The sequence below is a fragment of the Natator depressus genome, chromosome 25 (assembly GCF_965152275.1).
Source record: "Natator depressus isolate rNatDep1 chromosome 25, rNatDep2.hap1, whole genome shotgun sequence".
NCBI classification, from domain to species: Eukaryota; Metazoa; Chordata; order Testudines; family Cheloniidae; genus Natator; species Natator depressus.
The window spans coordinates 1518911-1546563 of NC_134258.1; the positions used below are offsets into that span (position 1 = coordinate 1518911).

Consider the following 27653-nt stretch of genomic DNA (forward strand, 5'->3'; position numbering starts at 1 on the left):
AGAGAGAGGAAAGTGAAGAGTAGGAGGAAGAGAGACAGAGGGAGGGAAAATACATGAGGAACAGAGACACGGAGAGACAGCACACGGGATGCAACCCCTCCTCGGTCCCAGCCCATCCCTGGCCTTGGGCCTCCTTGACCCTGCTCCACGTCACTGACAGGGCTCATGGGTTGTGTGCGCCCCCAGCCCGGTCAGGTAAGGAACATCCTTCTCCCTAGCTCCTGAGACAGTGTAAATGGCCTTGATTTTTGCAGTGCAGGGCGGGCCAGCTCTACCATGTGGGCTGCTCGGCCCCCTGCCCTCCTGCTCCCTTCCCCATGGCTGAGCACAGCAGGACGGCAGCCAGAGCATCGGGGTGACAAGCCCAGACCCCAGCAGGCAGCTGGCATGTAGGATGCTGCGTACTGGCCCTGGTGCTCCTCCCCCGCAGGGCATGTGCTGTCTCAGGAGCAACCTGCAACCGGAGCAAGCTGCAGCCCCTCCACTCTTCCCTGGGGTGGCCATGTCAGGGTCCCACAGCCACCAGGCTGGGGGGACACATGGTTAGACTGCAGCGGGGAGCGAGATTCCCAGCCCGGGTAGACAGACTCGCACTAGCCAGGCTCAAGGTAGCGTGCTCACAATAGCAGTGTGGGGGCGGCCGCTCAGGCACTGCAGCTCACCCAACGCCTTGAGTCTTAGCTCAAGGGGCTAGCTGGAGTCTCTATACAGAATGCTAGCTCCTGGCGCCAGGCTGTCTACCCGGGCGGGTGGGGAGACTCGCTCCCAGCTGCAGAGCAGACGTACTGTGAAGTCCAGATTCTATTTGGATAAGGGCAAGGACCATGTCTTTGTTCTGTGTCTGTACAGCGCCTAGCACAATGGAGCCTGGAGCTCAGCTGCGGCCTCTATGGACTGCCATAAGATACATAATTAGTACCCAGGATCACCTCCTGAAAACAGCCTGGCAGCATTCTTTTGGCCCTGCTGTTTGGAAGGAGCATGAAGCAGAGGGTCTGGGAGCACCTTGGCATGATGCGATGGGAATGCAGCTAAGGAGAGCGAAAGCAACCAGAAAAACGGGCCATCCTCGCTCAGAATCAAGCTGAATGTCAGGGAAAGTGGCCTGCTGGAGACGGTAGGATTGTCTCGCAAGGGTGTGGACTGAGCTTCAACACTTGGGACTTCTACGAATGGACAAGACAACTGCAAAACTTCCTGCAGGAAAAAACAGACAAGACCCAAATGGACTTTTCTGCCTCATCATTTCTATGATTCCAAGCACAGACATGGAACTAACTGTCAGAAAACTGAATTCCCACGTGAAACTCTGGCATTTCTTAGAAGACCAATGGTGCTGGTCAAACTCCAGCTCAGACTGACACATTCTGCCTCCCTAACGCGCTCCCTTACCGGAATGCTGCTATCAGACCATGGTCCACACCAGAAGTAGCTGCACTTCATTTGTGGATCAAGCGAGTCCTACATAAAACACAGTTTGTAAGGAACACTAGAGATCTTTTGGGATGAAATACACTAGTTACATTGTCACTCACTTCCGATATTACTGGCATCAATAGTCAACTAACAGGTCCCATACTTCAGAACGGGTTTGAGTTTTTGTACGTGTTTACTCTGAATACAACCATAAATGTATATAGTTGCATTTACCAGCAGAATCAGCAACACTCTCTGACATAGCTAAAAAAAATACCCAACAAAAATGTTCTCTAGGAAACTAGATCATTTCATTTTGTTTTTTTAAAATCTGTAGCATAAAAAATGAATAACAATAAAGACAAAGGGCTGAGGGAAGAGAACCCTGAGATGATTCCTCAAGTCCAGGGAAGGTCGCTACAGGCTGCTGGAGGACAGTGGGCTTGAACTGACAAGAGGTTTGTGCGAGAGTCCAGGTGTAAGTGCAGAGGACCTGGCCAATTGCTTGTGCCAGCCACAGGTACAGGGGGATGTTGCCCCACTCCCAGGAGTGAGAGACGGGGCTCTGGAGGCATGGAATCTCATAGATGCTAAGGTTAGAAGGGACCATTGCGATCATCTAGTCTGATGTGTATGACACAGGCCTGAGAGCTGCCCCTGCCTTGAGCTCGATCCTCTGCCTGCTCTCACCTCTGCCATGTGCTGACCCTGAAGGGATATTCTGGAAGCGTGCCTAGGGAAAGATGAGACAGGCCCAGCCCCTCAGCTGGTGCAAATCACCGTAGCGCCAGTGATTGACACCAGCTGCGGATCTGGCTCTCTGTGGTTGAAAACAAAACAAAGGAAACACAAACTGTCCCTTTGGTTCTACGGAGCTGAGCTGGCTCGGACGGTCACGTTGTTGCTCTTGGAAACTCGTCTCCTTTATGCAAGATCTCGGCCGTGCCACCCATTCACTAGTGTCCACGTCTGCTTCCTTGCTCATGATGCCAATCAGTTCAACCCCGAGACCCTTCTAACATGTAGCGGTATGTGGGGAGGATTCCTGCCCTGCCTCACTGCGTTGAGCTCTGGCTTGGGACGTTTGGTAGCAGCCAGACAGGGTGCTGCATGGGGAGGCCTGGCAGTCCCCCTAGGGAAACACCAACATCCAACATCCATTCTGAGCAATCCAGGATGCAGAGTAGCCAGCCTGGTGGGAGCAGGAGACGGGAGAGTTGCAGGAGGATAGGAGGGGGCATCATTAATCAAATAGGCTGCCAGGTTTTATCAATGGTCTGAATATGCTCCTTGGCTTTCATCCGTAGGGACGCGATGCTGGAGCTCCTCTGGTCGACGTCTTCCAGAGGGTACTTGTCCACAAAGGGGGTGGCGCACTGGTACGGCGTGGGTGCCATGGGCTGCATGGGCTGAGCCATGGGAGGCGCAGTGTTGAGGAAGGAGTGGCTGGCGTAGGTGGGCTGCAGGGCTTGGGTGGGCCCCATGAAACCTGGAATGCTGTGGGCTGTGGTAGCGCTGGAGATGGGGGAAGTCAGCCAAGGGTCCAGAGGCAAGGAGTTGCTCATGGGCCCAACGTTGGCGGTCACTGGGGGCCTGTTGAAGGACAAAATGGGGGTGTCGTGGAGTTTCATCGAACTGGCTTCCATTTTCTCTTGCCGCCTCCACTTGGCGCGTCTGTTCTGAAACCACACCTGCAAGAGGAGAGGCTGGAGCGTGACTAACTGCCCCAGTCCTAGCCCACCAGCTTCCACCAACATTCCACACTGCAGCCTAGGACTGTCGGACCCCTGCCTACAACAGCCACCTGGAACTCTGTGGCTGCAATGAGGAGAGAACTCAGAGTCTCCTGCCCCTACATCACCCTTTCTACCACCTGAGCTAAAGGAGAATCCTGCAATATATGGCCTAGGCCGCCCGGCTGAGCAGTTCTGATTCCACCTGTAGAAGGCAGAGCTAACACATACACACCAGCCAGTTCTTTCCCATACTTAGTACCCAAGCAGCACCAGAACCTGTCAATTCTGAGTGATGTTTCTGTGACTACCCACACATTATTACTGTGTTACATTTGCTGGCTATAAAATCCTGAAGTCTTTAGGAAGGCCAAAGGCTTGTTGATTTTTTAACTCCTGAGGGAGGATCTGGTCCCTCGTTTGGGAAGTCACTCTTGGATGATTTAGATAATACAATGCCACACAATCCTGCATAGCATCTTTCCTGAAAACCTTCCCCCAAAGCACTTTGTGGAGTTAAATAATAAGTAGCAGAGAGAAGGAAAAAACACTGTGAGGAGTGATGTGAACTAGAGAGGAAAAACAGGGGTAATCAGTGAAAGGGCCATTTGGACATTCAGTAAAAGATTCTTTTCCCCAAAGCTGCTGCTCAGAGCCAGTTATTCCTCCTCAGGGAGTGTGTGTGTGTGGAGAGGGGAGTCTCAGGTTAACTCCTCTAGTTTAGATCACAGTCATTGATTTGAAGGCCAGAAGGAATCATTGTGAACATCTAGTCTGACCTCCTGGACGTCATAGGTCAAAAAAACTCACCCAGTGATTCCCGCATCAAGCCCAGATCTTGTCACTGAGCTAGAGCAGATCTTTAAGAAAGAGGTGCCCAGTCTTGATTTAAAGACGCCGAGTGATGGAGATTCCACCACATCCCTAGGTCGGTTGCTCCCTGTTAAAAATGAGCACCTTCTTTCTAGCCTGAGTCTGTCTCGCTTCAACTTCCAGCCACTGGATCATGATTTGCCTTTGTCTGACAGATTAACAAGCCCCCTATTGTCAAAGATCTTCTCCCCACGTAAACAACAAGGAGTCCAGTGGCACCTTAAAGACTAACAAATTTATTTGGGCATAAGCTTTCAGGACTCCTTGTTGTTTTTGTGGACACAGATGAACACGGCTACCCCCTGATACTCTTCTCCCCATGTAGGACTTATAGACCAGGATCAAGTCACCCCTTAGAAACTCCTCCCCACTATTGCCTTTCACTGACCCTCCCCACCGTCCCATATCTCTTTCCCCCATGAAAGGCTGGGCGCTCCTAGAGAGACCAGACAGCAAGTGTGAAAAATCAGGATGGGGTGGGGAGTAATAGGTGCCTATATAAGAAAAAGCCCCAAATATCGGGACTGTCCCTATAAAATCGGGACATCTGGTCACCCTAAGCACTCATGACCAAAGAAGGGGCAGGGGCGAGAGTGAGGGGGAAGAGGCAGGGCAGGGGAGGTGCCAGCTCTCCTGCTGGAGTGTCCGTTTTTTAAATATTGTCAAGTTGGCTGCCCTAGTTCAAACTCATGGGCCTAACTCATTCCTAGTGCTTTCAGTTCAGTTACAGCAGAGATCAATGTGTTTAAAATGTCCTTCCCCATGCTGCTAGTAACACTTTGGGTTTATCAAAAACAATGGGCTGCAGAAATGCTTCCAGTTTGCATTTCAGTCAGCTTGGACCGGCCTGCTCCACTTCCTGTTTCTAGTCAGTGACCATTCCAGGGGCAGATCTTCAACTAGTATAAATGGTAACTGATGATTCCCTTTTCTGTTCATTCCCCCTGGGGCACCTGGCATTGGCCACTGTCAGCAGACAGGATACTGGGCTGGATGGACCTTTGGTCTGATCCAGTGTGGCTGTTCTGATGTTCTTATGGTCATATGATCCTCACCAGCTGCGAATCAGCCCCCCCAATCTCTTAGCTACACCTGCTTGGCAACTGGGCCCCCAGGACTCAGCCACCAGTGAAAGCAACGGATGAAGAGATGCTGTGTCTATGCTATTATACTGTCTTACATGATGCAGTGTTTTTGTGCTCCCATACTATGAAGTCTCATCATATCTAATTAAAACTGAACATCAGTTATCAAAATCAATGAACAACACACCCGAAAAATGCGCCACCCTTCTATCTTTGAAAAACAGGTCAAAGAATCAAAAATAGAATCATAGAATATCAGGGTTGGAAGGGACCTCAGGAGGTCATCTAGTCCAACCCCCTGCTCAAAGCAGGACTAATCCCCAACTAAATCATCCCAGCCAGGGCTTTGTCAAGCCTGAACTTAAAAATATCTAAGGAAGGAGATTCCACCACCTCCCTAGGTAACGCATTCCAGTGTTTCACCACCCTCCTAGTGAAAAAGTTTTTCCTAATATCCAACCTAAACCTCCCCCACTGCAACTTGAGACCATTACTCCTTGTCCTGTCCTCTTCTACCACTGAGAATAGTCTAGAACCATCCTCTTGCTAACTTATACCACTCACAGATCTGCCATGGGCTGGCTGGTCTTTTGAGTGAATCAACCGAATTTCGCTGAACATTTTAATTAGAAATCACGCCGATCGTATCAGTATCAAATACCAAAATATCTTATCCCCCAGCATGGAGGCCATTGGTGGTAGGTTTAAACTTAATTGGATGAACATGCTTATTAATATGTCTGTTAATCCTTTAGAAAGTGCCATGGAATATACATGTATTATAACCATGTATAGCATGCAGTTAATTACCTTTTAATTGATTTTCTTGTTTAATTACTCAGGGTGGTTTCCAACTTAATAAGGAGCTAGTTGATCCCCTCATTCCCGCCTTACCCATTGCTGGAGTTTGTGGGGAATGAACAAACATTGACTGAAACTCCTGTTCTGCCCTGTGTTTTACTAGCCAATCACTTGTTTCCACGTTGGTTATGACAAAGATCTACTGATGAAAATAAAATGCTGCCCTTCTCTTTCATTTATATGGAATTGGTCTGGGGGCGGGCCCCAGGCACCAGTGATGCTGTAAAGACTTGGCTGGTGTGTGAATGTGTGCGTGTGCGCACACCACTGCCTCTTATTAGAAAGAACAGGAACTGCTCAGCTGTGGGTCATAGGGTCTGAACTGCTAAGAGCTCGTGGAGATTCTCCTTTAGCTCAGGTGTTAGAGGCTTGAGTTTATGGAGCAGCAGGATCTGCTGTGAAGTTCATGGCTATGGATCCCCTGGACATCCCCCTCTCTCTTTGGTCACCCTCCCCCTGCACACTAATCCCTCCTCCCACCTACTGGTGGCTTGGTAGTGCTGTAGCCGACGTATAGCCACCCTCAGGCCTGGTGCAAGGCCAGTGCCACTCTGAGAGTCAAGCCCCAGGGGGCGATGAAGGCCTGTGCACTAGGTCTCTCCTCTTCTCCCTCTCCCACACATGCTGCCTCCCCTAGAGACAGAGACCGAGGCAATGAACCCTGGCTCAACTTAATGTGCAACTGTGGCCCAGCTCAGACCCCATTCAAAAAGATGAGCCATGTCCTGGAAACTAGGATCCTGACTCCTGACCACATGTGGTCCTGAAAGACCCCTTGTGGTTTCTCCTGCAAAGGGGGTTGTCCCCTATGCCTGGCCTAAATTCCAGCCTGCTTCCTTAAATGCAGTTTCAATGGGATTTAATACACTTCTTCACTTTCTGTCCTAAGCTCCCCTGCGGCGTTGCTGTGTGGTGCAAAATAGCTGCTTCTGCGTTTCACCCCAGAGCTGGCTGCATTTCAGTGGTGGCCAGAGTCATTCTAGTATCTATGGTTTGTTAAGTCTGCAAAAGGGCTTTGTGAGACATTTAACATTAAGGCATCATTTTCAGAACTGGATGAAATTTTTTTGCATAAAAGTTTTTGTGTGTGTTGAAAATTGACTTTTAAAAATAAAATTAAACTTTTAACAAGAAAATTGCAGGCATGACTGAAATTTTCTCATTTTCATGAAATTTTCCACACATATTCAACTGAGCTGGACTGAACCAGTGACCTAGTGGTGAAAGGCTCCTGCATACAGCATTGGTTAACCTGGTGCCCAGGAGTAACAGGCTCGTCTGGCCCTCCCTCACCTGCACTCTGACTTCCGGCAGATTGACTTTCATGGCCAGCTCCTCCCGGCTGTAGACGTCTGGGTAGTGGGATTTCTCAAAGGCCCTCTCCAGCTCATGCAGCTGGTAGGTGGTGAAGGTTGTACGGTTCCTGCGATGTTTCTTCTTGGGCTGTTCCTCCTCTGTGTTCTCCGGCGTGGTGCCCTCGCTGTCCATGTTCTTCCGCAGCTCACTCAGCTCTCCCTCGCATTTATTTAGGAACATGTTGGCTTCTGCAGCAGGGACAGTAGTTAGGGGTTAGATCGGAGCTGGGCAGGGAACACCAGCCTTGCAGCTCACTAGAGAGACCCAGACAGGTCCCTCTGTCACACTACAGCTGCAGCAGGAGCAACTTAAGAATTACTATTAAGTAGCAACTGTTAAGGTGAAAACTATATCTAGGGATCAATTTACCTGCCACTGAAAGGCAGCCACCTCTGGGGTGGAAGGTGACAGCTGTTTAAAGTGCATAGCGGGGCTGGACAACAGTTTCAGGCCAGTAAGTGAGGAAGAATCAGCCTGCACAGAGTGTTTGTGCTGATTTAAATACACTAGAACCTCAGAGTTACGAACTGACGAGTCAACCACACACCCCATTTGGAACCGGAATTGTGCAATCAGGCAGCAGCACATACACACACACACACACACACACACACACACACACACACACACACACACAAAGCAAATACAGTGTGTTAAACGTAAACTACTAACAAAATAAAGGGGAAGCAGCGTTTTTCTTCTGCATAGTAAAGTTTCAAAGCTGTATTAAGTCAATGTTCAGTTGTAAACTTTTAAAAACAACCATAACGTTTTGTTCAGAGTTCTGAATGTTTCTGAGTTATGAACATCCTCCATTCCCGAGGTGTTCAGAACTCTGAGGTTCTACTGTATATTGGGTAGGAACTGTGCATCGCTGAGAATAAGCTTTGTGCTCGGATTACTGCATCAGTACAAAACCTGCATGCAGACCAGCCCTAAATGAAAGTGCCTGGGGGAAGTGAAGCAATTACCCACCTGGACAGAGGGGCTAACCCTCCTGCCCTTGCAAACAGCGCCACAGGGAACTCAAATGCAGCATTCCTCCGGATCCAGCTAGTGCAGTTGCTCAGTACTGGACACAGACTCATCAGCACACTTCAGGCCACTGTTGCCTGTTCCTTGGATACCTTCCCAGATCCCTCCTGCTTCGTTTGTGAGCCCAGTAGAGATTCATGGCACAACATGGTCCAGCTTTCTGGGCACTTCACCCTTATTCATCCTTTCCTAGCTATTCCCTTCCACTCCCCTGAAACGCTGCCAAGATCTCATGGGAAACGTTCAGGTTCCAAGCAGCTCTGACTTTCCAAAACATCTCCAACCCTCACTCACAAGGGACTCTTGGCATTGAGACAGCACTAGGAGAGGGGCATCAGCAATGAAGTCCAGATAAACCAGTACCTCCCGGCTGCTTTGTGCCACTCCAGCACCACAGAGCAGCCATAAACCTGGCCAGTGAACCTGGCATTTCAGCCGCTTTGTGTCACCAGAGTGGTCAAAGCAACCAGAGTGCACTGTGAAGCTGGCCCCCGGACAGACAGATTGATGAACTCTCCTCCAAGGAAACAGGTTGTTCATTTCTTTAAGAGTTGACCGGCTCCTGCTGCTTATTCCCTGTACAAAGTCACAGTCCTCCCCTTCCAACATCAGAGTGGGTCCCACAGCTGCCCATTGTGATGATACCCAAACCACAGGAGTAGGCTATAGGACTTGCAGCATTCTCTAGTGGAGAGAGCAAGGGGCTTGGCTTGGCTTTGAGCACGTTGGGTTCTAGTCCCGGCTCTGCCACTGACTGGCCGTGTGCCCTTGGACACATCTCTTCCCCTCTCAGTGCCTCAGTTTCCTCCATCTGTAAAATAAACTCCACATAGTGAAGCACTTTGAGATTGTCCAACAAAAGCAGCTAAGTAACATGGTTCACATGCAGGAAGAGGGCAAGCGAGAGCATGTGACCTCTGCTCCAGAAGCTTCCGAGGAGGTGCCAGATACTTATTACCCACAAAATCCTAATTCCCTTGTAGTCAATGGGAGTTTCGCCATGAGCTTCGACAGGGTTGGATTTGTGTTTGCATGTGCACAAGGGGGCAAGACACCCTCCCGGCAGCGCTGTGACCAGCACTGCAGCATCACAGCAACTGGGCAGGATTGCTCGAATGCCAACGTCCCTTGCAAGAGAACCTGGACATACTCAAACTAGAACCATAAAGACATCCCCATGGAACGTGGTCCTTTCAAACAGCAGTGCTCCCCAGCCTGAGAGAGGATGGCTGGACAAGGCTGCCATGGGAAGTGAGGGCCTGAGCCAGTTCCATTAAACTGGAGGAGACTTTAATGAGGTCTGATTCAGACCCTGGGTGAATCAAGAGGCAAGAGGCTGTCTCACTGTCTCACAGAAATGCAGGGCTGGAAGGGTCATCCAGTCCAGCCCCCTGCGCCGAGGCAGGACCAATTAAACTGAGACCCTCCCTGACAGGTGTCTGTCCAGTCTGGTCTTAAAACCCTCCAATGACAGGGATCCCACAGCCCCCCTGGGGAGCCTGTTCCAGAGCTTCACTGAGCCTTAGAGTTAGAAAGTTTTTCCTAATATCTAACCTAAATCTCCCTTGCTGCAGATTAGGCCCATCCCTTCTTGCCCTACCTTCAGTGGACATGGGGAACACTTGGTCCCCGCCCTCTCTGTAACAACGCCTCCTCGCACCCCCCACCCAATCGTCTTTTCTCAAGGCTAAACATGTTCAGTTTTTAAACTTTCTCTCATAGCTCAGGTTTGCTAAACCTTTTATCATGTTTGTTGCTCTCCTCTGGACTCTGCAATTTGTTCCATCTTTCTTAAAGTGTGATACCCAGTCCTCTGAGTGCGGAGTAGAGCAGGACAATTACCTCCAGTGTCTTCCCTGTTAATACACCTCCGAATGATTTTCACCTTTCTTGCAGTTGCATCCCATTGCTGACTCGTATTCAATTGGGGATCCACTCTAAGCCCCAGATACCTTTCAGCAGTACTATGCCGAGCCAGTTCTTCCCCAGTTTGTAGCTGTCTCTGCTCTTCCTCCTCTTGGGTGCGGTACTTTGCACTAATCTTTATTGAATTTCATCTTGTTGATTTCAGACCAATTTGACAAGTCATTCTGAACTCTAATCCTGGCCTCCAAAGTGCTTGCAACCCTCCCCACTTGTCACATGCAAATATTAGGAGCATATACTCCACTCCCTATTAAATGATGGTCTGCTCCCTCTGATTTCAAAGCCCAACCCCATCAGCATTAAACAGAGGCAGTGAGCCAGATCGTCAGCTGGTGTAAATCAGCATGACTCCACTGAAGCTGATTTACACCAGCTGAGGATCTGCCATGGTGCCTCTGCGCCCTATACAGAGTCAGAACCTAATGGATACAGTGCAGTGACCCCAATGAGAATACACCCACAGGTATATTTTCACACTTACTCTTTGTTTAAACATCAGTGAGACAAAAAGCCAGGCTGATGAATAGATCTGATCCCTGCCTGACTGCAGTGGGAGCTTTGGCTGTGCAACGACTGCAGGATCTAGCTTAATCTAGTACGGAGCCAGGGAGCTTCAGTGTGTGTCTGTGATTAATCACTAACACCAAAGGCATTTTCTTTCACTGTCTATGACCCTGCCTACGTGAAGGAAATTTGCATATTATAACTATTTTGGTCTATTATCAGAATAAACTATGGTGGTGTCATTCCACTGGGCTGGAATTACAACAGTGGAATTTCATCAATGGAGTGCAGATTTTCGTAACACAGGAAGGGTTTGGGAACACCATGTCCAGTTAATGAGTCAAGTATACTCTTATCTGGGGTAAATCAGATGGACTTCAATGGAACCACACTGATTTTTCACCAGATGAGGTTCTGAAGATTATATATATAATGCAGATAGATCGATGGAATCTATCGATTGATCTATTTTACATGGGTGATTATGACATTCTTTGTGAAAGCTATTATTTTATATGTGTATTAAAAATAAGCTTCCACAATTTAGTGTCCTGTCAAGAACGGAGAAAAAAGATATGAAAAACAAAAATTAAAAATAAGTTTCATATGAAAGCTCAAATTAATAAACCACCTGCCATGTAAATTAATTCAAACCTTAATTTAATATGGCTGTAAATCACAATCAGCATGGGATTTTTAATTCTTTCAGTTTAAATCGTTTTCTTTTTTCTGTCTTTTACTAACTGACTTAGCAGAGCAAAGTAAAAATTCTCTTGTAATGTCTTTGACAACATATTTGTCCATTCAATACAGATCACCTAAGAAAATAATGAGGAGTCCGGTGGCACCTTAAAGACTAACAGATTTATTTGGGCATAAGAAACCACTGTGGTTTTTCTACCCACGAAAGCTTATGCCCAAATAAATCTGTTAGTCTTTAAGATGCCACCGGACTCCTCGTTGTTTTTGTGGATACAGACTAACAGGGCTACCCCTCTGCTACTTAAGAAAATAATGAAATTCTCATAGCTAATCCCTGCAGTTGTCTTGAAAAAAGACAGGCAGTTGACTGACCAGTAAAATCCACATTTCAGAGATGCAATAGAAATAGGCTAAAGTAAGATTTTTTAAAAAGAAAAATCCGCTATAGAGTGTCTGAAAAAAATCACAAATATAAACTGAGATTTAACCTGCTCAATTTTTTTTTTAAAGTTCACCATCTTTGTGGTGTTTCTCTTTTAAAATATTAATTAGATCTGGACAATCTTTACTTGCTGGAGATAATATGGCACTTGAAATTCTATGACATAAAAATGCAGATAAACTATGGAAACCAGTGGTAGAAAAACTAGAGACTCCTTTAGCTCCCGCCCCCCAGCTCTGCTATATGGCAGTTCTGAAAGGTATTTATTCCCTTTAACTACAAAATGAACAGAGAGAAAACAGCAGAGGGAATAACAGGCCCATCAACATGGCTTCCCCAAAAAGTACCTGGTTTCTTTACCTCTCTGCCCCCACCCCCTGTTTCTGGCTAATGACCTTTTTCCCCCTGAGCGTTTATAAGCGTTTTCAAACCTTGGAACATTTCGTCTTTAAGCTTTTTATCCAGTGTATCTGAAATCTTTCTGTGGCATTTGATAAGGATTACCAGCTCCTTTCTATCGGTAGGGATCTAATACAAACATTTAAATAAAATGAAAATACATAATCCCAGGGTATTTCTTCAAAGGGAAATGTGATCAGATCTCGCTGGGATAATGATGTACTGGAGTGTGTGGTGTTCCTCACATACACACGTGCACACACAGATACACACATATGTGTGAGTCTAAAGAAGTCCAAAAGGAAATTACATTAAGTAACTAAAACTAAATAAATAACTAAATAAAAGATCCCACTGTATATATGTGTGTGTACATTATATCTGTACACACGTATAGACACCTCTATAATAGAGACACGTGTGTGTTTGAAGAATTAAAAAGGAAATTAAATTAAGTAACTAACTAAATAAGATAAAAGAAATAAAAGATCTCTCTTCCTATGTTTGTGTGTAGATAGAGTGTATGGGGATAGATAGATAGATAGATAGATAGATAGATAGATAGATAGATAAATAGATAGAGTGTATGGGGATAGATAGATAGATAGATAGATAGATAGATAGAGTGTATGGGGATAGATAGATAGATAGAGTGTATGGGGATGGATAGATAGATAGATAGATAGAGTGTATGGATAGATAGATAGATAGATAGATAGATAGATAGATAGATAGATAGATAGATAGATAGATAGAGTGTATGGGGATGGATAGATAGATAGAGTGTATGGGGATAGATAGATAGGTAGATAGAGTGTATGGGGATGGATAGATAGATAGATAGATAGAGTGTATGGGGATGGATAGATAGATAGAGTGTATGGGGATAGATAGATAGGTAGATAGAGTGTATGGGGATAGATATATAGATAGATAGATAGATAGAGTGTATGGGGATGGATAGATAGATAGAGTGTATGGGGATAGATAGATAGGTAGATAGAGTGTATGGGGATGGATAGATAGATAGATAGGTAGATAGAGTGTATGGGGATAGATAGATAGATAGATAGATAGATAGATAGAGTGTATGGGGATAGATAGATAGATAGAGTGTATGGGGATAGATAGAGTGTATGGGGATGGATAGATAGATGATGATTGATCTATGGTACAGTATACACATATTTACATATACACATACACACACATATGTAGTCCGACACATACAGACACACGTGTGTACACACACTAACGTATACAGAGGTATCTTTTATAGTTAGTTAAATGTTCTTATGAGTTTCTTTCCGTTAACGTGAACACTGTTTTTAAGGCCCCTTTCCGTGTCTGATCTGTTCCTACTAGGATCCACACTCGATGGTCCAAGCAGATTACACATCGTGCCGGTGTCTCTGGGGGTCCCGGCCCCCAGCTTTGGCGGGAGCGGGGTCTTGGCTCTTTGCTGTTCACTCGTTGTTCAGCCGCTGCCCAGATGACCCGCGGGTCTGGAGGATGCCCCGGGCCGGCCTGTCCTTCCGCAGCCGGGGCTGCCCCGGCGCTAAGTCTGGGAGCGAGAGGTGCCGCTCAGCGCACCCCGATGCAGGCCAGGGACCTGCCCGCCTGCCCCCCACCCCGTCCCTGCGGCCGGCCAGCCCACACCTCGGCAGGGGACTTGCCGGGAGGAAGGAAGAAAGCGCCCAATGCCCGACTCACGAGACTGCCTGGGCCCGGAGCGGGCACCGCGAGCCCCCTGCGCCCCTGGGTCCCGCACCGCTCCCAGACTTCTTGCCACGACCGGCCCGACGGCTCTCCGGGGAGCCGAGCGCTCAGCCCGAGCCCCAACCCTCAGCGCCGCTTAAAGGGGCTCCCAGGCTCGTCTCCCCGCCAAGCCGGGCTGTGCAGCCCACACGGTCCCTCTGCCCTGCCGGGGGCAAAGGACAACTCGGAGTCGGGCCCCGCTTCTTTCTCCAAACTCCGCGGAGTGACCCCGGGCTGGCCCGGGGCGGCTGCTGCCGAGCCCCGTCCGGATCACAGACCCGAACCAAGCCGGCAGACAGACCCCCCCGCCAGGCTTGGGCCCGCACCGCCGGGGGCGGACTCGGAGGGCAGCGAGCGGCTCTCCCCGGGGTCGGGCTCCAGGCGCGCAGGAAAAGCTCCGGAACGCGCCGGGGAAAGCCGGAGTTTCAAGAGGGCGAAGCTTCAGAGACTCGTCAATTACACTGGTGCGGGGACAACCCCGGCCCGGGCCAGGCGCCGCCGCGGAACCGGGCTCTTCGCGTTTGGGAAAGAGAGAAAAAGTCTCCAAAAAGTTGGATCTAGACACGGGGAGGGAGGCGCCCGGGGCTCCGCGCTCACACCCAGCCCAGACCCCTAGCCGCCCCCCAACACCCGGGCACGGCCCTTTTCCGGGGGCTCCCCGCCCCAGGGCGCCCGGCTGCCGCTGGGATTGGCCTGCCTCGCCCAGCCCCGACGGCACAAGCCAGGCTGGCTGCGCGGCACAGTGCCGGGGAGCGAGGACGCTTGTTGGCGGCCCTGAACCTGCCGCCGCGCCCGGCGCTGCAGGGAAGCTCCCAGCTGGGGGCGGCTCGGGCGCTGCGCCGGGGAATCGGCTGCCTGGCAGGATGCTCCGGCCTGGAGCGCCTGGACCCGGTTGTGCCCCCCGCGCCGGCGGCTGGATGTGACTTGCGAACCTATTTACCGTACAGAGCCGCCTCCTCCGGGTGCGAGCCCAGGGGCTGGGCGCTGCAGGGAACCGGCGGCTGCTCCGCTCCGCTGGCCTCCCCCAGGCTGCTCGCGCTGCTTTTGCTGGCCGCGAGGCCGGGCACCTGCAGGGGGCCCAGGAGCGAGTCCTGATCCCTGCTAAATCCCAGGATCACGTCGATGCTGTGCACGCGCCCTGCACCCCCCGCGCCGCTTCCGCAGCCCTTCAGCAACACCTGCTGCTGCAGGGCCCCTGCCTCCAGCACGTTCATGGGGCCCTCCTGCAAGGCCAGGTGCATTCAGACAGGTGGGAAGCAGGGGGCTGGCAGTGTATGTGGGGAGGCGGGAGAGGCTGGAGAGGGGGGTGTCTGGGGATGGGTGAGTGGAAGGATGGATGAGGTGGGTCTGTAACTATGGGGTCAGTGGCTGGGGGTGAGTGGAAGGATGGGTGAGGCGGGTCTGTAACTGTGGGGTCAGTGGCTGGGGGTGAGTGGAAGGATGAGTGAGGCGGGTCTGTAACTGTGGGGTCAGTGGCTGGGGGTGAGTGGAAGGATGGGTGAGGCGGGTCTGTAACTATGGGGTCAGTGGCTGGGGGTGAGTGGAAGGATGGGTGAGGCAGGTCTGTAACTATGGGGTCAGTGGCTGGGGGTGAGTGGAAGGATGGGTGAGGTGGGTCTGTAACTATGGGGTCAGTGGCTGGGGGTGAGTGGAAGGATGGGTGAGGTGGGTCTGTAACTATGGGGTCAGTGGCTGGGGGTGAGTGGAAGGATGGGTGAGGTGGGTCTGTAACTATGGGGTCAGTGGCTGGGGGTGAGTGGAAGGATGGGTGAGGCGGGTCTGTAACTGTGGGGTCAGTGGCTGGGGGTCAGTGGAAGGATGGGTGAGGTGGGTCTGTAACTGTGGGGTCAGTGGCTGGGGGTGAGTGGAAGGATGGGCGAGGCGGGTCTGTAACTATGGGGTCAGTGGCTGGGGGTGAGTGGAAGGATGGGTGAGGTGGGTCTGTAACTGTGGGGTCAGTGGCTGGGGGTGAGTGGAAGGATGGGTGAGGTGGGTGGGTGAGTGGCTGAGGTGCAGGCAGCCAGCCCCACTCCTGGCACCGTCCTCTCTCTCTCTGTCTGTCTTTCACCCTCTTCTCATTTGCGCAGCTCTTTTCATCTGCAAGGAAAGAAGAGAGAGAAGGAGGGTGAGAAACGCACTGGCCCCCTGGATTCTGCGTCAGAACCGCAGTCCACTGCCATCACCCACCCCTCTGGCCCAAGGATGCAGCAGCACCAGGAACATTCCCCAGACCAGGTGACCAGGGTCCATCCCTGGCTAGGGCAGAGCTCCAGGGCCCCAGGCAGCTAAGCAGGCTGGAGGAGCCAGACCTACCATCATCCCATGTTTCTGAACACCTCCCTGTCCACATCCTGTCCCTACATCCACCTCTGCTTTGGAGAGCTCTCCACTGGGCCTGGTCTTTCCCCGGGCAGCCTAGAGACACTCTGCCCTCCTGGAAAGGGTCTGGACAAGTGAATTCGGCCATAGGTGCTGCAACGAGGGGTGCTGGGGGGGCGGGGGGGGCTGCTGCATCTCCTGGCTTGAAGTGGTTTCCATTAGATACAGGGTTTACAGTTTGGTTGAGTGGCTCTCAGCACCCCCACTGTATTAATTGTTCCATCGCCCCTGAACTCGGTCCCATGTCAGAACAGGCTCTGGGTTGGTCCCTTGTCTTGGGGGTGTGAATGGCCCAGTAGGGAGTAGACAGCCCAGCGGACAGATGCTCTCCACCTCTGTGCCTTGTGAGGCTCACTGATGCCCATGAACCCACACAGCGATGGGGGGAGGGTGTTGGCCTTGGAGTCTGGATTCAGCTTCAGTCTCCCTTCCACTAGATCGGTCCGTAGCAAAGAATTCTTTGTGTGTTTGTGCATGTGTGTCTGTGGGGTGTGTGTGTGTCCGTATCTGGGGGCAGGGGGGACTGTGCATGTCTGGGGTGTGTGGGCATGTCTCTAGGGGTGTGTCTGCAGGGGAGGGCTGTGGGGGGCCTGGGTGTGTCTGTGTCTGTGTGTGTGTTTGTAGGGTCCATTGCCTGAGTGGCCATGTGCGTTTGTGGGTGAGTGCATGTGTTTAAGTGGTGCGGTATTTGTGTGGCATGTATGCATGTGGCGTTTGTTTGTGTGGTCTATGTGTGTAGGGGAGGGCTTCTTGCCTGAGTGACCACTACCTGTTTGTGTGCAGTGTGCTGTGTTGTGTATGTGTTTGTGCAGTGTGTGTGTGTGTGGGGGGGGCTAAGAGCTGGTTGCCTGGGTGACAGTTTCCCTTTACACCAAGCCCAAGGCGGCCTGTTCAGTTGGGAACGCCCCAGCACCTGGCCGCTCAGTTCTGTCACCTCCATCCTCAAACCTCTAGAGGTCTGAGCTGCAGCTATTGAATCCAGGGACCAGGCTGCTGTAGGAGCAGGAATGGGTCGTCCACTTCCTGGCTGGGGTTAGTGCGCGCCTGTCTTCTAGGACGAGCAAAAATATGGATTTTAAAAAATCAACTAATAAAGCGCCAAAGTGCCTGTGATGCAGGAGCCTACAACAATGCGAGCTGGGGCAATGGGCAGGCAGCTGGGGCAAACCCATCGGTGAGTGGGATCCACAGTATAGCTGGGATGGGGTAGGGGGCTGGTCATGCATGGCTCTCCAATTTCCCCTACAATCCCAGCATCTCTGCTTTAGCTGCACACACAACAAGGAAAGAGGAAAGCCAGTGAGACATAACCAATGGAAAGAATGAGACTAGATAATCCCGCTGAGTGGGAGCAGGAATAAAACAAGCAAGGCATTAAAAGAATAACAGAATCAGATACATAAATAATGAAGTAAAACAAGAGGACGGAATGATACATAAGGGAATAAAGCGGGGAATAAATCAGAAAATAAATAATAAATAAATTAAACAATAACATTTAATAATGTCTAAAAAGGAAGAACAAAAATCCAATTTCTCTGTTTGTCGATCTGTCCTTATACACACCCATCTATCTGCGGAGCCACCAGGATCTGACCCTCTGTTTGAAATAACCCCTTTCTCATTATGTTTTTAAATCCCAGATCAGTGCAGCCCTTCCTCCTGTTAGAATTGGGCCAGTGTTTTCATTTCCACCTCTGATTTCGTTTTGACGTGCAGAGATCCTGTAGAGTCCCCTGTGCTACCCCCTCCTCTCCTTATTGGCTCCCATGCCCTCCTGAGGCCCTATCTCACATTTTCACCCTTTCATTTTCATTGGTGCCACCCTGGTTAGAAAGATCACTCTACCTAGCAGAAACAAAAAGGCCCCACAACTTCAGAAACTTGATTGGTTATGTAAATGACCAGAGATGGCAGAGGGCACAGATCCTGCAGTCTTTGCCATGCTCCCCCCAAACGGCAAGCCTTGGGCAGGTGCAGAATTTGCCCCCTGACGCACAGTCCCATTGGCCTGACTGGAGCTGCCCTCCCCGCAAATGGAGAAGTCAAACTGCACCTATGGTCTTTGCTCAGGCAGAACACTGATTGGTGTCCTAATGCATAATGCAACCAGCTCCCCTTCTAAACATTCCATCTGCTGGTCCCATTCCTGTTAGCAAATCAATTCAAATAAAGAAAAGAAAACCTCTAAATAAATTCAGGGTGTGTGTGTTTCAAGAATCCCTTCTAGAATTTTTAAGGAACCTTAATTGGATTCATTCAGCTAAAAGAGCTGATTTCGATTTCCTGTCTCAGTCTTTGGTGGATCCTGATATTTCATTATGAACGCCATGATCACAGCAGCAATTTTTGGTTTTAAGTGCTTAAGCTTTAAGACTGTAATGAAGGAAACTGCAAAGACACAAAATCTCCTGGGGATTTTCCTCTGTTTTGATTTATTCTTGAGCACACTTTTGTTCCTCTATAATTTTGCATGGGAGTGGGGTTAGCAGCTACCCATCTTTTTAAAAAATAAATAAATAAACTGTGAAACAGTTAAGAGCATTTTTTTCATGCTGAGATAAAGATCAGAGAGAACCAGTGAATAAAACAGTTGTATTGTCTCTCTGCAACTTGTTAGTCAAATGATTGGGATTTCTGGGGATTCCCCCCCCCCCAAAAAAAACCCCAAAACTTCTGAAGTTTAACAGAAATGCAAAGAAAAAAAGCAAAAGGAAAGAAAAAAAAAAGAGGAAATGTAAAAGAAAAAAGAAGAAAAATGTAACAAAAGAAAAAAAAAGAAAAGACATACAACTGACAGGCTGTTTCCAGCTTTGTTGAGAAACTCAGAATACTTGTTTGTTCCCATTTGCTTTTCAAATCTATTTCTTAAGAGAGAAAGAGAGCCAAGGAAGCCAAAATATCCAGGGGCCTGGGTTCTTATTTGGATGACCTGTCTCTAGTGGCAGGTGAATGAAGGGGGGAGAGAGTGGGCCAGATGCTGCCCTCTGATCCTTAGGTATAAAGCAGGAGGGAGCCAGTGGAAGTCAATGATGGAGTTACTCTGGTGTGAGGGAGAGGAGAACTGGGCCACACCGGCAAGCATCAAGTTTTTAGTGCTACTTTTCTGCTGATTTCCAGAGCACATTTTATACCGCATTTGCCCCTCAGCCCCCTCCCTCCCCAGCCCCCTGTGCATGACGTTAGCACTTCTATTCCCCCCAGTGACCACCACAGGACCTGCGCTTCTTTCCAGAGACCACATTTCTTTTTCAGCATCTCTCCCACACCTCTCCCTGCTGAATTAGAAGAAAACAAAATTACCTGCTGGGCCCCACTTGGATTTTCCAGGAGTATTTAACTTGGGAGGTCCCTCCTGGAAAGCAAACAAGCGGCTCAACCTCACCAATCTTGCAGCTTGGCAGCCAAAGTTCCCTCTAGTCTCCTTATTTGTCACAGAACCATCTCACTAAGGCTCGAGAGAATCTTTATTTAGTCTTGCAGATGTCACCGGGCCCTGCAGATTGGAAATGAGTCCAAAGGATTAAGGCGAGGTCATTAATTGGAGGCCTTCCCCTTTAAGAATGATTGACAGTTACTTTCTGGACAAGTAATTGCTCTAAATGTCCCTTCAGTTCAGGGGAGGGGGAAAAACTCTAATGGTGGACAAAGACGGGAACTGCCTTCCCCACTCAGATTGTCTCCCGTACAAAGGCATCCTGCTGGAGTTTTCCTTGTAATCCCCTCATTACTGAAGAGGAAAAGAATTAGAAACACAGAGTGAGGAGAAGAAAGGCAGAACGGGCTGCACGGGGAGAAAGGGAAACAATTTGCTTTGGCCTTTTTAGCAGCCCAGAGTTTTGGCGGAGGGAAGTTCACTGACTCAGGCCTCAAGCACAGCCCTGTGGGGGAAGGCGCGCCCCCAAACCCGCCTTCTCCTTGGTGGGCACAAGGCCGTGAGCCTGGCTCCCACAGCCGTCAGGACACTTTACCAGCCCAGCTGCAGGGAGAAAGGCTGTCTGACTGTGTAGCTAGAGGCTTTGGAGTCAGGAATGGTAGGTTCACATCCTGCCTTTTCTGTGGGTTCCTTGGGTAAAATGCCTAATCTCTCCAGGGCCTCAGTTCCTCTCCTATAGCAGGGGAGTAATAGCCCTTCCCGGGTCCATGGGGAGGGTAAACTCGCGGGGCAGGAGCTGCCTGTTGTCACAGGGATAGTACTCATGACAGCTGCCCTCTATGATGGTGGGAACACACAGGCTATTTCATTCACATCCCTGCTACACAAAACATGACTGGCTCTGGGGGGAGGTGAAGGTCCCCCACTGAAAGCACACGGATGCCAGCAATTCCTGCACCCAAACTCCTGGAGCCTGCCCTCCCCATGGCGGGTCCCCTGCATCCTGGGGTGCTGGTCAGGAAGAATGGGGTCCTGGGAGCCCAGAGCTACTCTCTGGGTGGCTGAAATGTCATCCCCTCGACCCTGTGTTTTAGCCTCTGCACAGTTGGCTTGTCTCCAAGCGCTATTCACATGGGCGGTTGGCACATGGGTGGTTGGTCCCCGGGGATGAGGGGAGAAATGGAGAGGAGTCGCACACAGCCAGAGGGATAGTGCTCAAGCACATCACAGAGGGAGGGAAGTTACAACTTTCATGTGTCCCTGGCGGCCTTATGGAACCCTCTTACTAATGCTCACATGCTGTCATACATGCCACACCCATCCCCCGATGCACACATATCGTTCCCCCAAACCATGCTGCAATGCACATGTACCATCCTTACCCCTACCCCCAATGCACGCATACCGTCCCCAAAACCATCCTCCAATACACACATTCCAGCCCATCCCCCAATTCATATGTACCATCCCCACCCACACTCATCACCCCACACACATGACCATCACCATGGCCATATCCCCTATGCACACATCCCACCCCACCCCATCCCTCATGCAAACACACACACACACACACACACACACATCCCATCCTCCTGTGCACATATGCTGTCCCCACGCTCACCCCTCCCAATGTTCACATACCTACCCCATGCCCATCCCTCTGGGCGCACACCCAATCACACACACATCCCCAGTGCACAGATACCACCCCCGTTCCTACCCCTTCTGCACACACATACCCCTCACCCCATCTGCCCCAAGTCACAGACACCACTCTTGCATCCCTCCAGAAATACTGTTTCACAATATGTCAGGGATGCTCTTTGTAATCACAATCGTCTGCTCGGGAAAACTGGCCCTACGAGCTGCACCCAGCCAATGAGAGAACAGAAGCACCCCCTCTGCAGCCAGGGAAAAGAAGCTAGAGATGGGTGGAGGTAGCATCTGCCCAGTGAAAGACAGTCACACGGCATAGCAGTTCCACAGCTGTCAGTGGGCACCGAACGAGGAAAAAGAAAAGGAGGACTTGTGGCACCTTAGAGACTAACAAATGTATTTGAGCATAAGCGTTCGTGAGCTACAGCTCACTTCATCCACTGCATGCATCCGATGCAGTGAGCTGTAGCTCACGAAAGCTTACGCTCAAATCAATTTGTTAGTCTCTAAGGTGCCACAAGTCCTCCTTTTCTTTTTGCGAATACAGACTAACACGGCTGCTACTCTGAAACCTGTCATAGAACGGAGGAAGAGGCTCTTCAGGGGAGCTAGTTAGGAAGCTACTCCTGGCTGCCCCCGAGCGAGAGAGACTCGATAGCCTGGTGGTCAGAGCAGTCACCTGGGCTTGGGAGCCTCTGGGTCCAGTCCCCTGCTCCAATCACTCTTTAAGTATCTATCAACAGTGGAACAGCTTCACCAGGGAACCACACTGTGACCCCCCCCAACCCCCCCGGCGTTGTGAGGCACCTCACCACCACCTGCCCTTCGTGTGAAGCAGTCTTGTCTGGGCCTGCTGGGGGCTCAGTACCCTGAAACCACCCACCTCTGGCAGCACAAGCCCTGCTCTCCAGGCCCCCGCAGTCCTCGCTGTCTCTGTAAGGTAGTGACAGGCACACACCGACCCCTGAGTTCTCCCAGCGTTCCCTGCAGTGTCCAGCCCCTTCTCCACTGACTGCTCACAGAATTAGCAGGCCGGCTGTTCCCAAGGGAGCAGAGCACACCAGCGGTAAGATTCAGCTCAGGGCCAGCACCTTGCTTAACACCACAGCTCTGAGCTGTACTTCCAGGGAAAACACGACTATGCTAATTATCAAAGAACAGAGATTCGAGTCACAGTGAGTAAGAGTATTGCAATCACGGGTTACATATAAAACACAATCAGAACAGGCTTTCTAGAGACTAAGCTTCACTAACAGGTTCATCTCCTGTCTGAAGTTTGCTCTCACCCAAAGTTCTCTCCAGCGTTTTCAGCCAAGCCTGGCTGAGACCCCTGTTCATGAAGTAAAATCGCTGTCCTTTTACTTCCTCAGTATGTCCTGGTGTCTTTTCTGCCCCCAAATATAGTCAAGCAAACCTTTGAAATGCCCCTCAAGATAAGGGTCTCTCCCCAGCTGAGACTTGCTGATGTGGGCTGTGTAGACATACCCTTATGGGGCAGAGGCCTGGGCTCGGCCAAATCTCATTACTGAGGTAGCACACCTGAGCAGGGAGCCAGTGATTCCCTGTCAGAGCAGCAGGGAGCTCCAGGAAGGGAGAAGGGGAATGGGAGCTAGACAGTGTGAAAGGCTCCTGCAGTGAAGATCCTGAGCCCAGGGGAATTGGCCCAGTGAGTGGTCTGCTAAAGCAGGGAAGACCCTGAGATGCCAGGGGAGTTTGGGGCTGAGCCCAGTTTAAGGTTGGGAGTGAAGACCTTTGTGTTTCATTTTGAAGGTTAATGAAGGAGACCCTAAGGAGGGCTGTTGTGATTGGACTTGTAAAAGCCTCTTTTCTGAGTTTATTCAGGAACCAAGAGAGGAAACTGAGGCAAGGGGCTGCTTGCAGGGCTGACCTGAAGCCATGAAGAAGTGCCTGCAAGGAGGCCACTCTCTGACACTCCTGCCAGCCCCATGGAATCGACATGATTACCGAGAATGAGCTAGAGCCCTTCTCCACTCCTGATTCTGGCTCTCAGTGATTTTTATACCACTGTGACACCACTAAGTGGAGTTGCAGAATTAGGCCCTTAGTTGCTGGTGATGCCCAAGGTAGAGAACCCAGCTTGGCTTATGGATTCCAGGCTCTGTGTGTGGCACTGAAAATTTGCTTTTTTACTGATATGCTGAACAGATTTGATCAGGAGTCACTGAGACCCAGCAATCATGCAGCCCCATGGTGCCAGGTCTATTGTTATTATTACAGACAGAGCAATGCTTCGAGCTCAGGTGGACTAACACTTCTCATTATATTTTCACTTGCTTATAACTGTCAAACTTTTACTGATTGGGCTGAAATTTTCTGTGCTGGGTTTTTGTCACCTCCTGATTTATTTATTTAGTAAGTTTCAACTAAAAGCGTTCAGCTGTTTCTGAGAAGGAGGCCAGAGGGAAAATGCCTTGTTTCACCTCTGAATCAGCAGTGTTCCGTTTGAGAAGACCTCAGTGAGCCCAGTGTGAAAACAGCAGCCTCAGTCCAGCTTGTGTGCAGCATTCTCCCCAGCAGCATAGCTGCACAGTGGGCTGTCCCAGGTGCCCCAGGAATGGCTGGTCTTGGTGCAGCAAACCACGTCACACCTGAACCTGTGAAGATGGCTCCAGAGGCAGCATGGGAACCCAAGTCCTGGTAGCTGTTCATCCAGCCTGGTGATGAAGTGGGAGTTCCTGGTAGTGGCAGAGGCTCTCCCCCGTTCTGTTCACCACAGTGAGCTGATGATGTTATCAACTGGACGGAGAGTGTGCAGCACTGTCCAGGTAGGACTTCTGCTATGCAGTCAGTGGTGACGTACATCCCACATATCCCTGAACTGTGGCATTGTGACATTTGCTGTACGTTGGTGATCAATTTGTTGACTGCATTCTGACACCAGATGTTAAGTGGAAGAATACGGGCTAGGACTGGGAATCAGGCAAGTTTTGTTGGCTTCAGTGTGCTCGTGATAACTCTCATAGTATGAGTGAGCTGTGTGTCTAGTTGTCCAGTGTGGGCAGAGTTTAACCAAACAAGTGCACAGTATTCACCAGATGAGTAGTAGAAAGCGAGCCCCAAACTACACAATGTTTATGGTTAGCCTCCCCAGGTGGACCCTACCAGAATATGCAGGAGCCAGTTGTGGCTCTTGATCTTTTGAGCTACTTTAGTGCAATGATATTTGGATGTGAGTGTGCAATCTAGGAGGGCCCACACTGGCTTTGAATCATGGACCAGCTCCTAACCATTCCAAAAAGATGTTAAACGGAGAGTGGAAGCATATTGATACAGTCTCTGAGATACTTGATTTCCATTTCCATTTCTTGCAATAGTCACCTATGTCAGCCATATGACGGTTCAGGGTCTCTTCAATCGTTTGGAAGTCACATTCCCATGAGGCCAAGCAGATATCATCAACGTACATGAACCACCTGGAGATGGTGTTCAGTAGATCACTGGTGAATATATTAAATAAAGTTGGTGATGGCACCGCACCTTGTGGGAACCTGTTCTTCTGGAATATGCAGGTGCTGGTTTTGTGGCCCAGAGCCACCTGAAAATGTCTACCTCAAAGCATCAGCTCAGTTGCCATGACAACCCACCTAGGAAGAACGCTTGACCTCCTGTATTGCAGACCAAAGAGCCAGATGGTGTCAGGCTACTGTAAGGTCAAAAAAGACAACTCCCATTTTCTTCTTCTCTTGAAATCCATTCTGAGTCTATCACTTGGTCTAACACTTGGTCACATGTGTTTCAGTTTGGTGGGAAACCTGCCTGATTACCACTCAAAAGTTGTTCTGTCGTGGGTGTCATAGGATCATCTGCTCCAGGAGTTTGTAGCTTCAACTCAGGAGTGATAGTGGGCGACGGCTGGCTGCTAAAGGCATAAAGGCAGGTCATAAATGATCTGGAGGATGGTGTGGATTGCACCCTCAGCAAGTTTGCAGATGACACTAAACTGGGAGGAGAGGTAGATACAATGGAGGGTAGGGATAGGATACAGAGGGACCTAGACAAATGAGAGGATTGGGCCAAAAGAAATCTGATGAGGTTCAACAAGGACAAGTGCAGAGTCCTGCACTTAGAACGGAAGAATCCAATGCACCGCTACAGACTAGGGACCGAATGGCTCGGCAGCAGTTCTGCAGAAAAGGACCTATGGGTTACAGTGGACGAGAAGCTGGATATGAGTCAACAGTGTGCCCTTGTTGCCAAGAAGGCCAATGGCATTTTGGGATGTATAAGTAGGGGCATTGCCAGCAGATCGAGGGACGTGATCATTCCCCTCTATTCGACATTGGTGAGGCCTCATCTGGAGTACTGTGTCCAGTTTTGGGCTCCACACTACAAGAAGGATGTGAAAAAATTGGAAAGAGTCCAGCGGAGGGCAACAAAAATGATTAGGGGACTGGAACACATGACTCATGAGGAGAGGCTGAGGGAACTGGGGATGTTTAGTCTTCAGAAGAGAAGAATGAGGGGGGATTTGATAGCTGCTTTCAACTACCTGAAAGGGGGTTCCAAAGAGGATGGATCTAGACTGTTCTCAGTGGTAGCAGATGACAGAACAAGGAGTAATGGTCTCAAGTTGCAGTGGGGGAGATTTAGGTTGGATATTAGGAAAACCTTTTTCACTAGGAGGGTGGTGAAACACTGGAATGCGTTACCTAGGGAGGTGGTGGAATCTCCTTCCCCAGAAGTTTTTAAGGTCAGGCTTGACAAAGCCCTGGCTGGGATGATTTAGTTGGGGATTGGTCCTGCTTTGAGCAGGGGGTTGGACTAGATGACCTCCTGAGGTCCCTTCCAACCCTGATATTCTATGATTCTATGATTTACCTGGCTCTGATAAAAGCTATCACCTTAGCTTTCCACCAAGTCTTGGGTAGCCTGTTCTCTGGTGTGATGCGAGTCATGAAGATGGACAACCAGTGTTGGCTTTTCTTCCTATGATGTTGTAGTACTTCTGGTGATACTATGTCAAAGCCACAGGCTTTTCCTGTTTTCACTGAGTTCAGTGTATTTTCTAATTCTTCTCTAGGCTAATGGTTGGAAGTTTTCATCTTGGGTGAGCTGTGGAGATTGCTTGTATTTTTGATGCCTCTCTTTTTTGATTGATACATGGATAATTTTTTCTTTGTCTGCTTTAGCAGTGTTGGTCAGGTGTGTGGAGACACTGTTTGGAGAGGCCTTCTGTTGCTGTGTATGTGGTGGGTTTCGCATGTCCATTTCTAAGGTTGCTTTTTCCTATCATGCTTTTCAGGCTCTCTAGGAGATGGTTGGTTATTTCATAGACTCATAGAATCATAGAATATCAGGGTTGGAAGGGACCTCAGGAGGTCATCTAGTCCAACCCCCTGCTCAAAGCAGACCGATCCCCAACTAAATCATCCCAGCCAGGGCTTTGTCAAGCCTGACCTTAAAAACTTCAAAGGAAGGAGATTCCACCACCTCCCTAGGTAACGCATTCCAGTGTTTCACCACCCTCCTAGTGAGAAAGGTTTTCCTAATATGCAACCTGAACCTCCCCCACTGCAACTTGAGTCCTTTACTCCTCATTCTGTCATCTGCTACCACTGAGAACAGTCTAGAGCCATCCTCTTTGGAACCCCCTTTCAGGTAGTTGAAAGCAGCTATCAAATCCCCCCTCATTCTTCTCTTCCGCAGACTAAACAATCCCAGTTCCCTCAGCCTCTCCTCATAAGTCATGTATTCCAGTCCCCTAATCATTTTTGTTGCCCTCCGCTGGACGTTTTCCAATTTTTTCACATCCTTCTTGTAGTGTGGAGCCCAAAACTGGACACAGTACTCCAGATGAGGCCTCACCAATGTCGAATAGAGGGGAATGATCACGTCCCTCGATCTGCTGGCAATGCCCCTACTTATACATCCCCAAATGCCATTGGCCTTCTTGGCAACAAGGGCACACTGTTGACTCATATCCAACTTCTCGTCCACTGTAACCTCTGGGTCCTTTTCTGCAGAAATGCTGCCGCCGAGCCATTCGGTCCCTAGTCTGTAGCGGTGCATTGGATTCTTCCGTCCTAAGTGCAGGACTCTGCACTTGTCCTTGTTGAACCTCATCAGATTTCTTTTGGCCCAATCCTCTCATTTGTCTAGGTCCCTCTGTATCCTATCCCTACCCTCCA

The 27653-nt window shown here is 49.8% G+C and overlaps 1 protein-coding gene across 1 annotated transcript; it reads right to left on the reverse strand.

The window, feature by feature from the left end:
• Positions 1–2663: 2663 nt before the first annotated feature.
• On the reverse strand, positions 2664–15331 carry LOC141977792 (retinal homeobox protein Rx1). Its single transcript, XM_074939475.1, has 3 exons — positions 15031–15331; positions 7262–7512; positions 2664–3107 (listed from the first exon to the last, which is right to left on the reverse strand). Exons 1-3 carry the CDS (start codon positions 15329–15331, stop codon positions 2664–2666), a joined length of 996 nt encoding a protein of 331 aa, XP_074795576.1.
• Positions 15332–27653: the final 12322 nt, after the last annotated feature.

Bases quoted from the DNA above. Each gene is read 5' to 3' on its own strand.
- LOC141977792 (XM_074939475.1), bottom strand. From the start codon at position 15,331: ATGCACCTGGCCTTGCAGGAGGGCCCCATGAACGTGCTGGAGGCAGGG. The intron at 7,513-15,030 runs GTAAATAGGTTC...TCCCTGCTGCAG, and splicing joins GGAGGAGGCGGCTCTGTACG to AAGCCAACATGTTCCTAAAT. The intron at 3,108-7,261 runs GTGAGGGAGGGC...CTCCTCTTGCAG, and splicing joins TGCCGGAAGTCAGAGTGCAG to GTGTGGTTTCAGAACAGACG.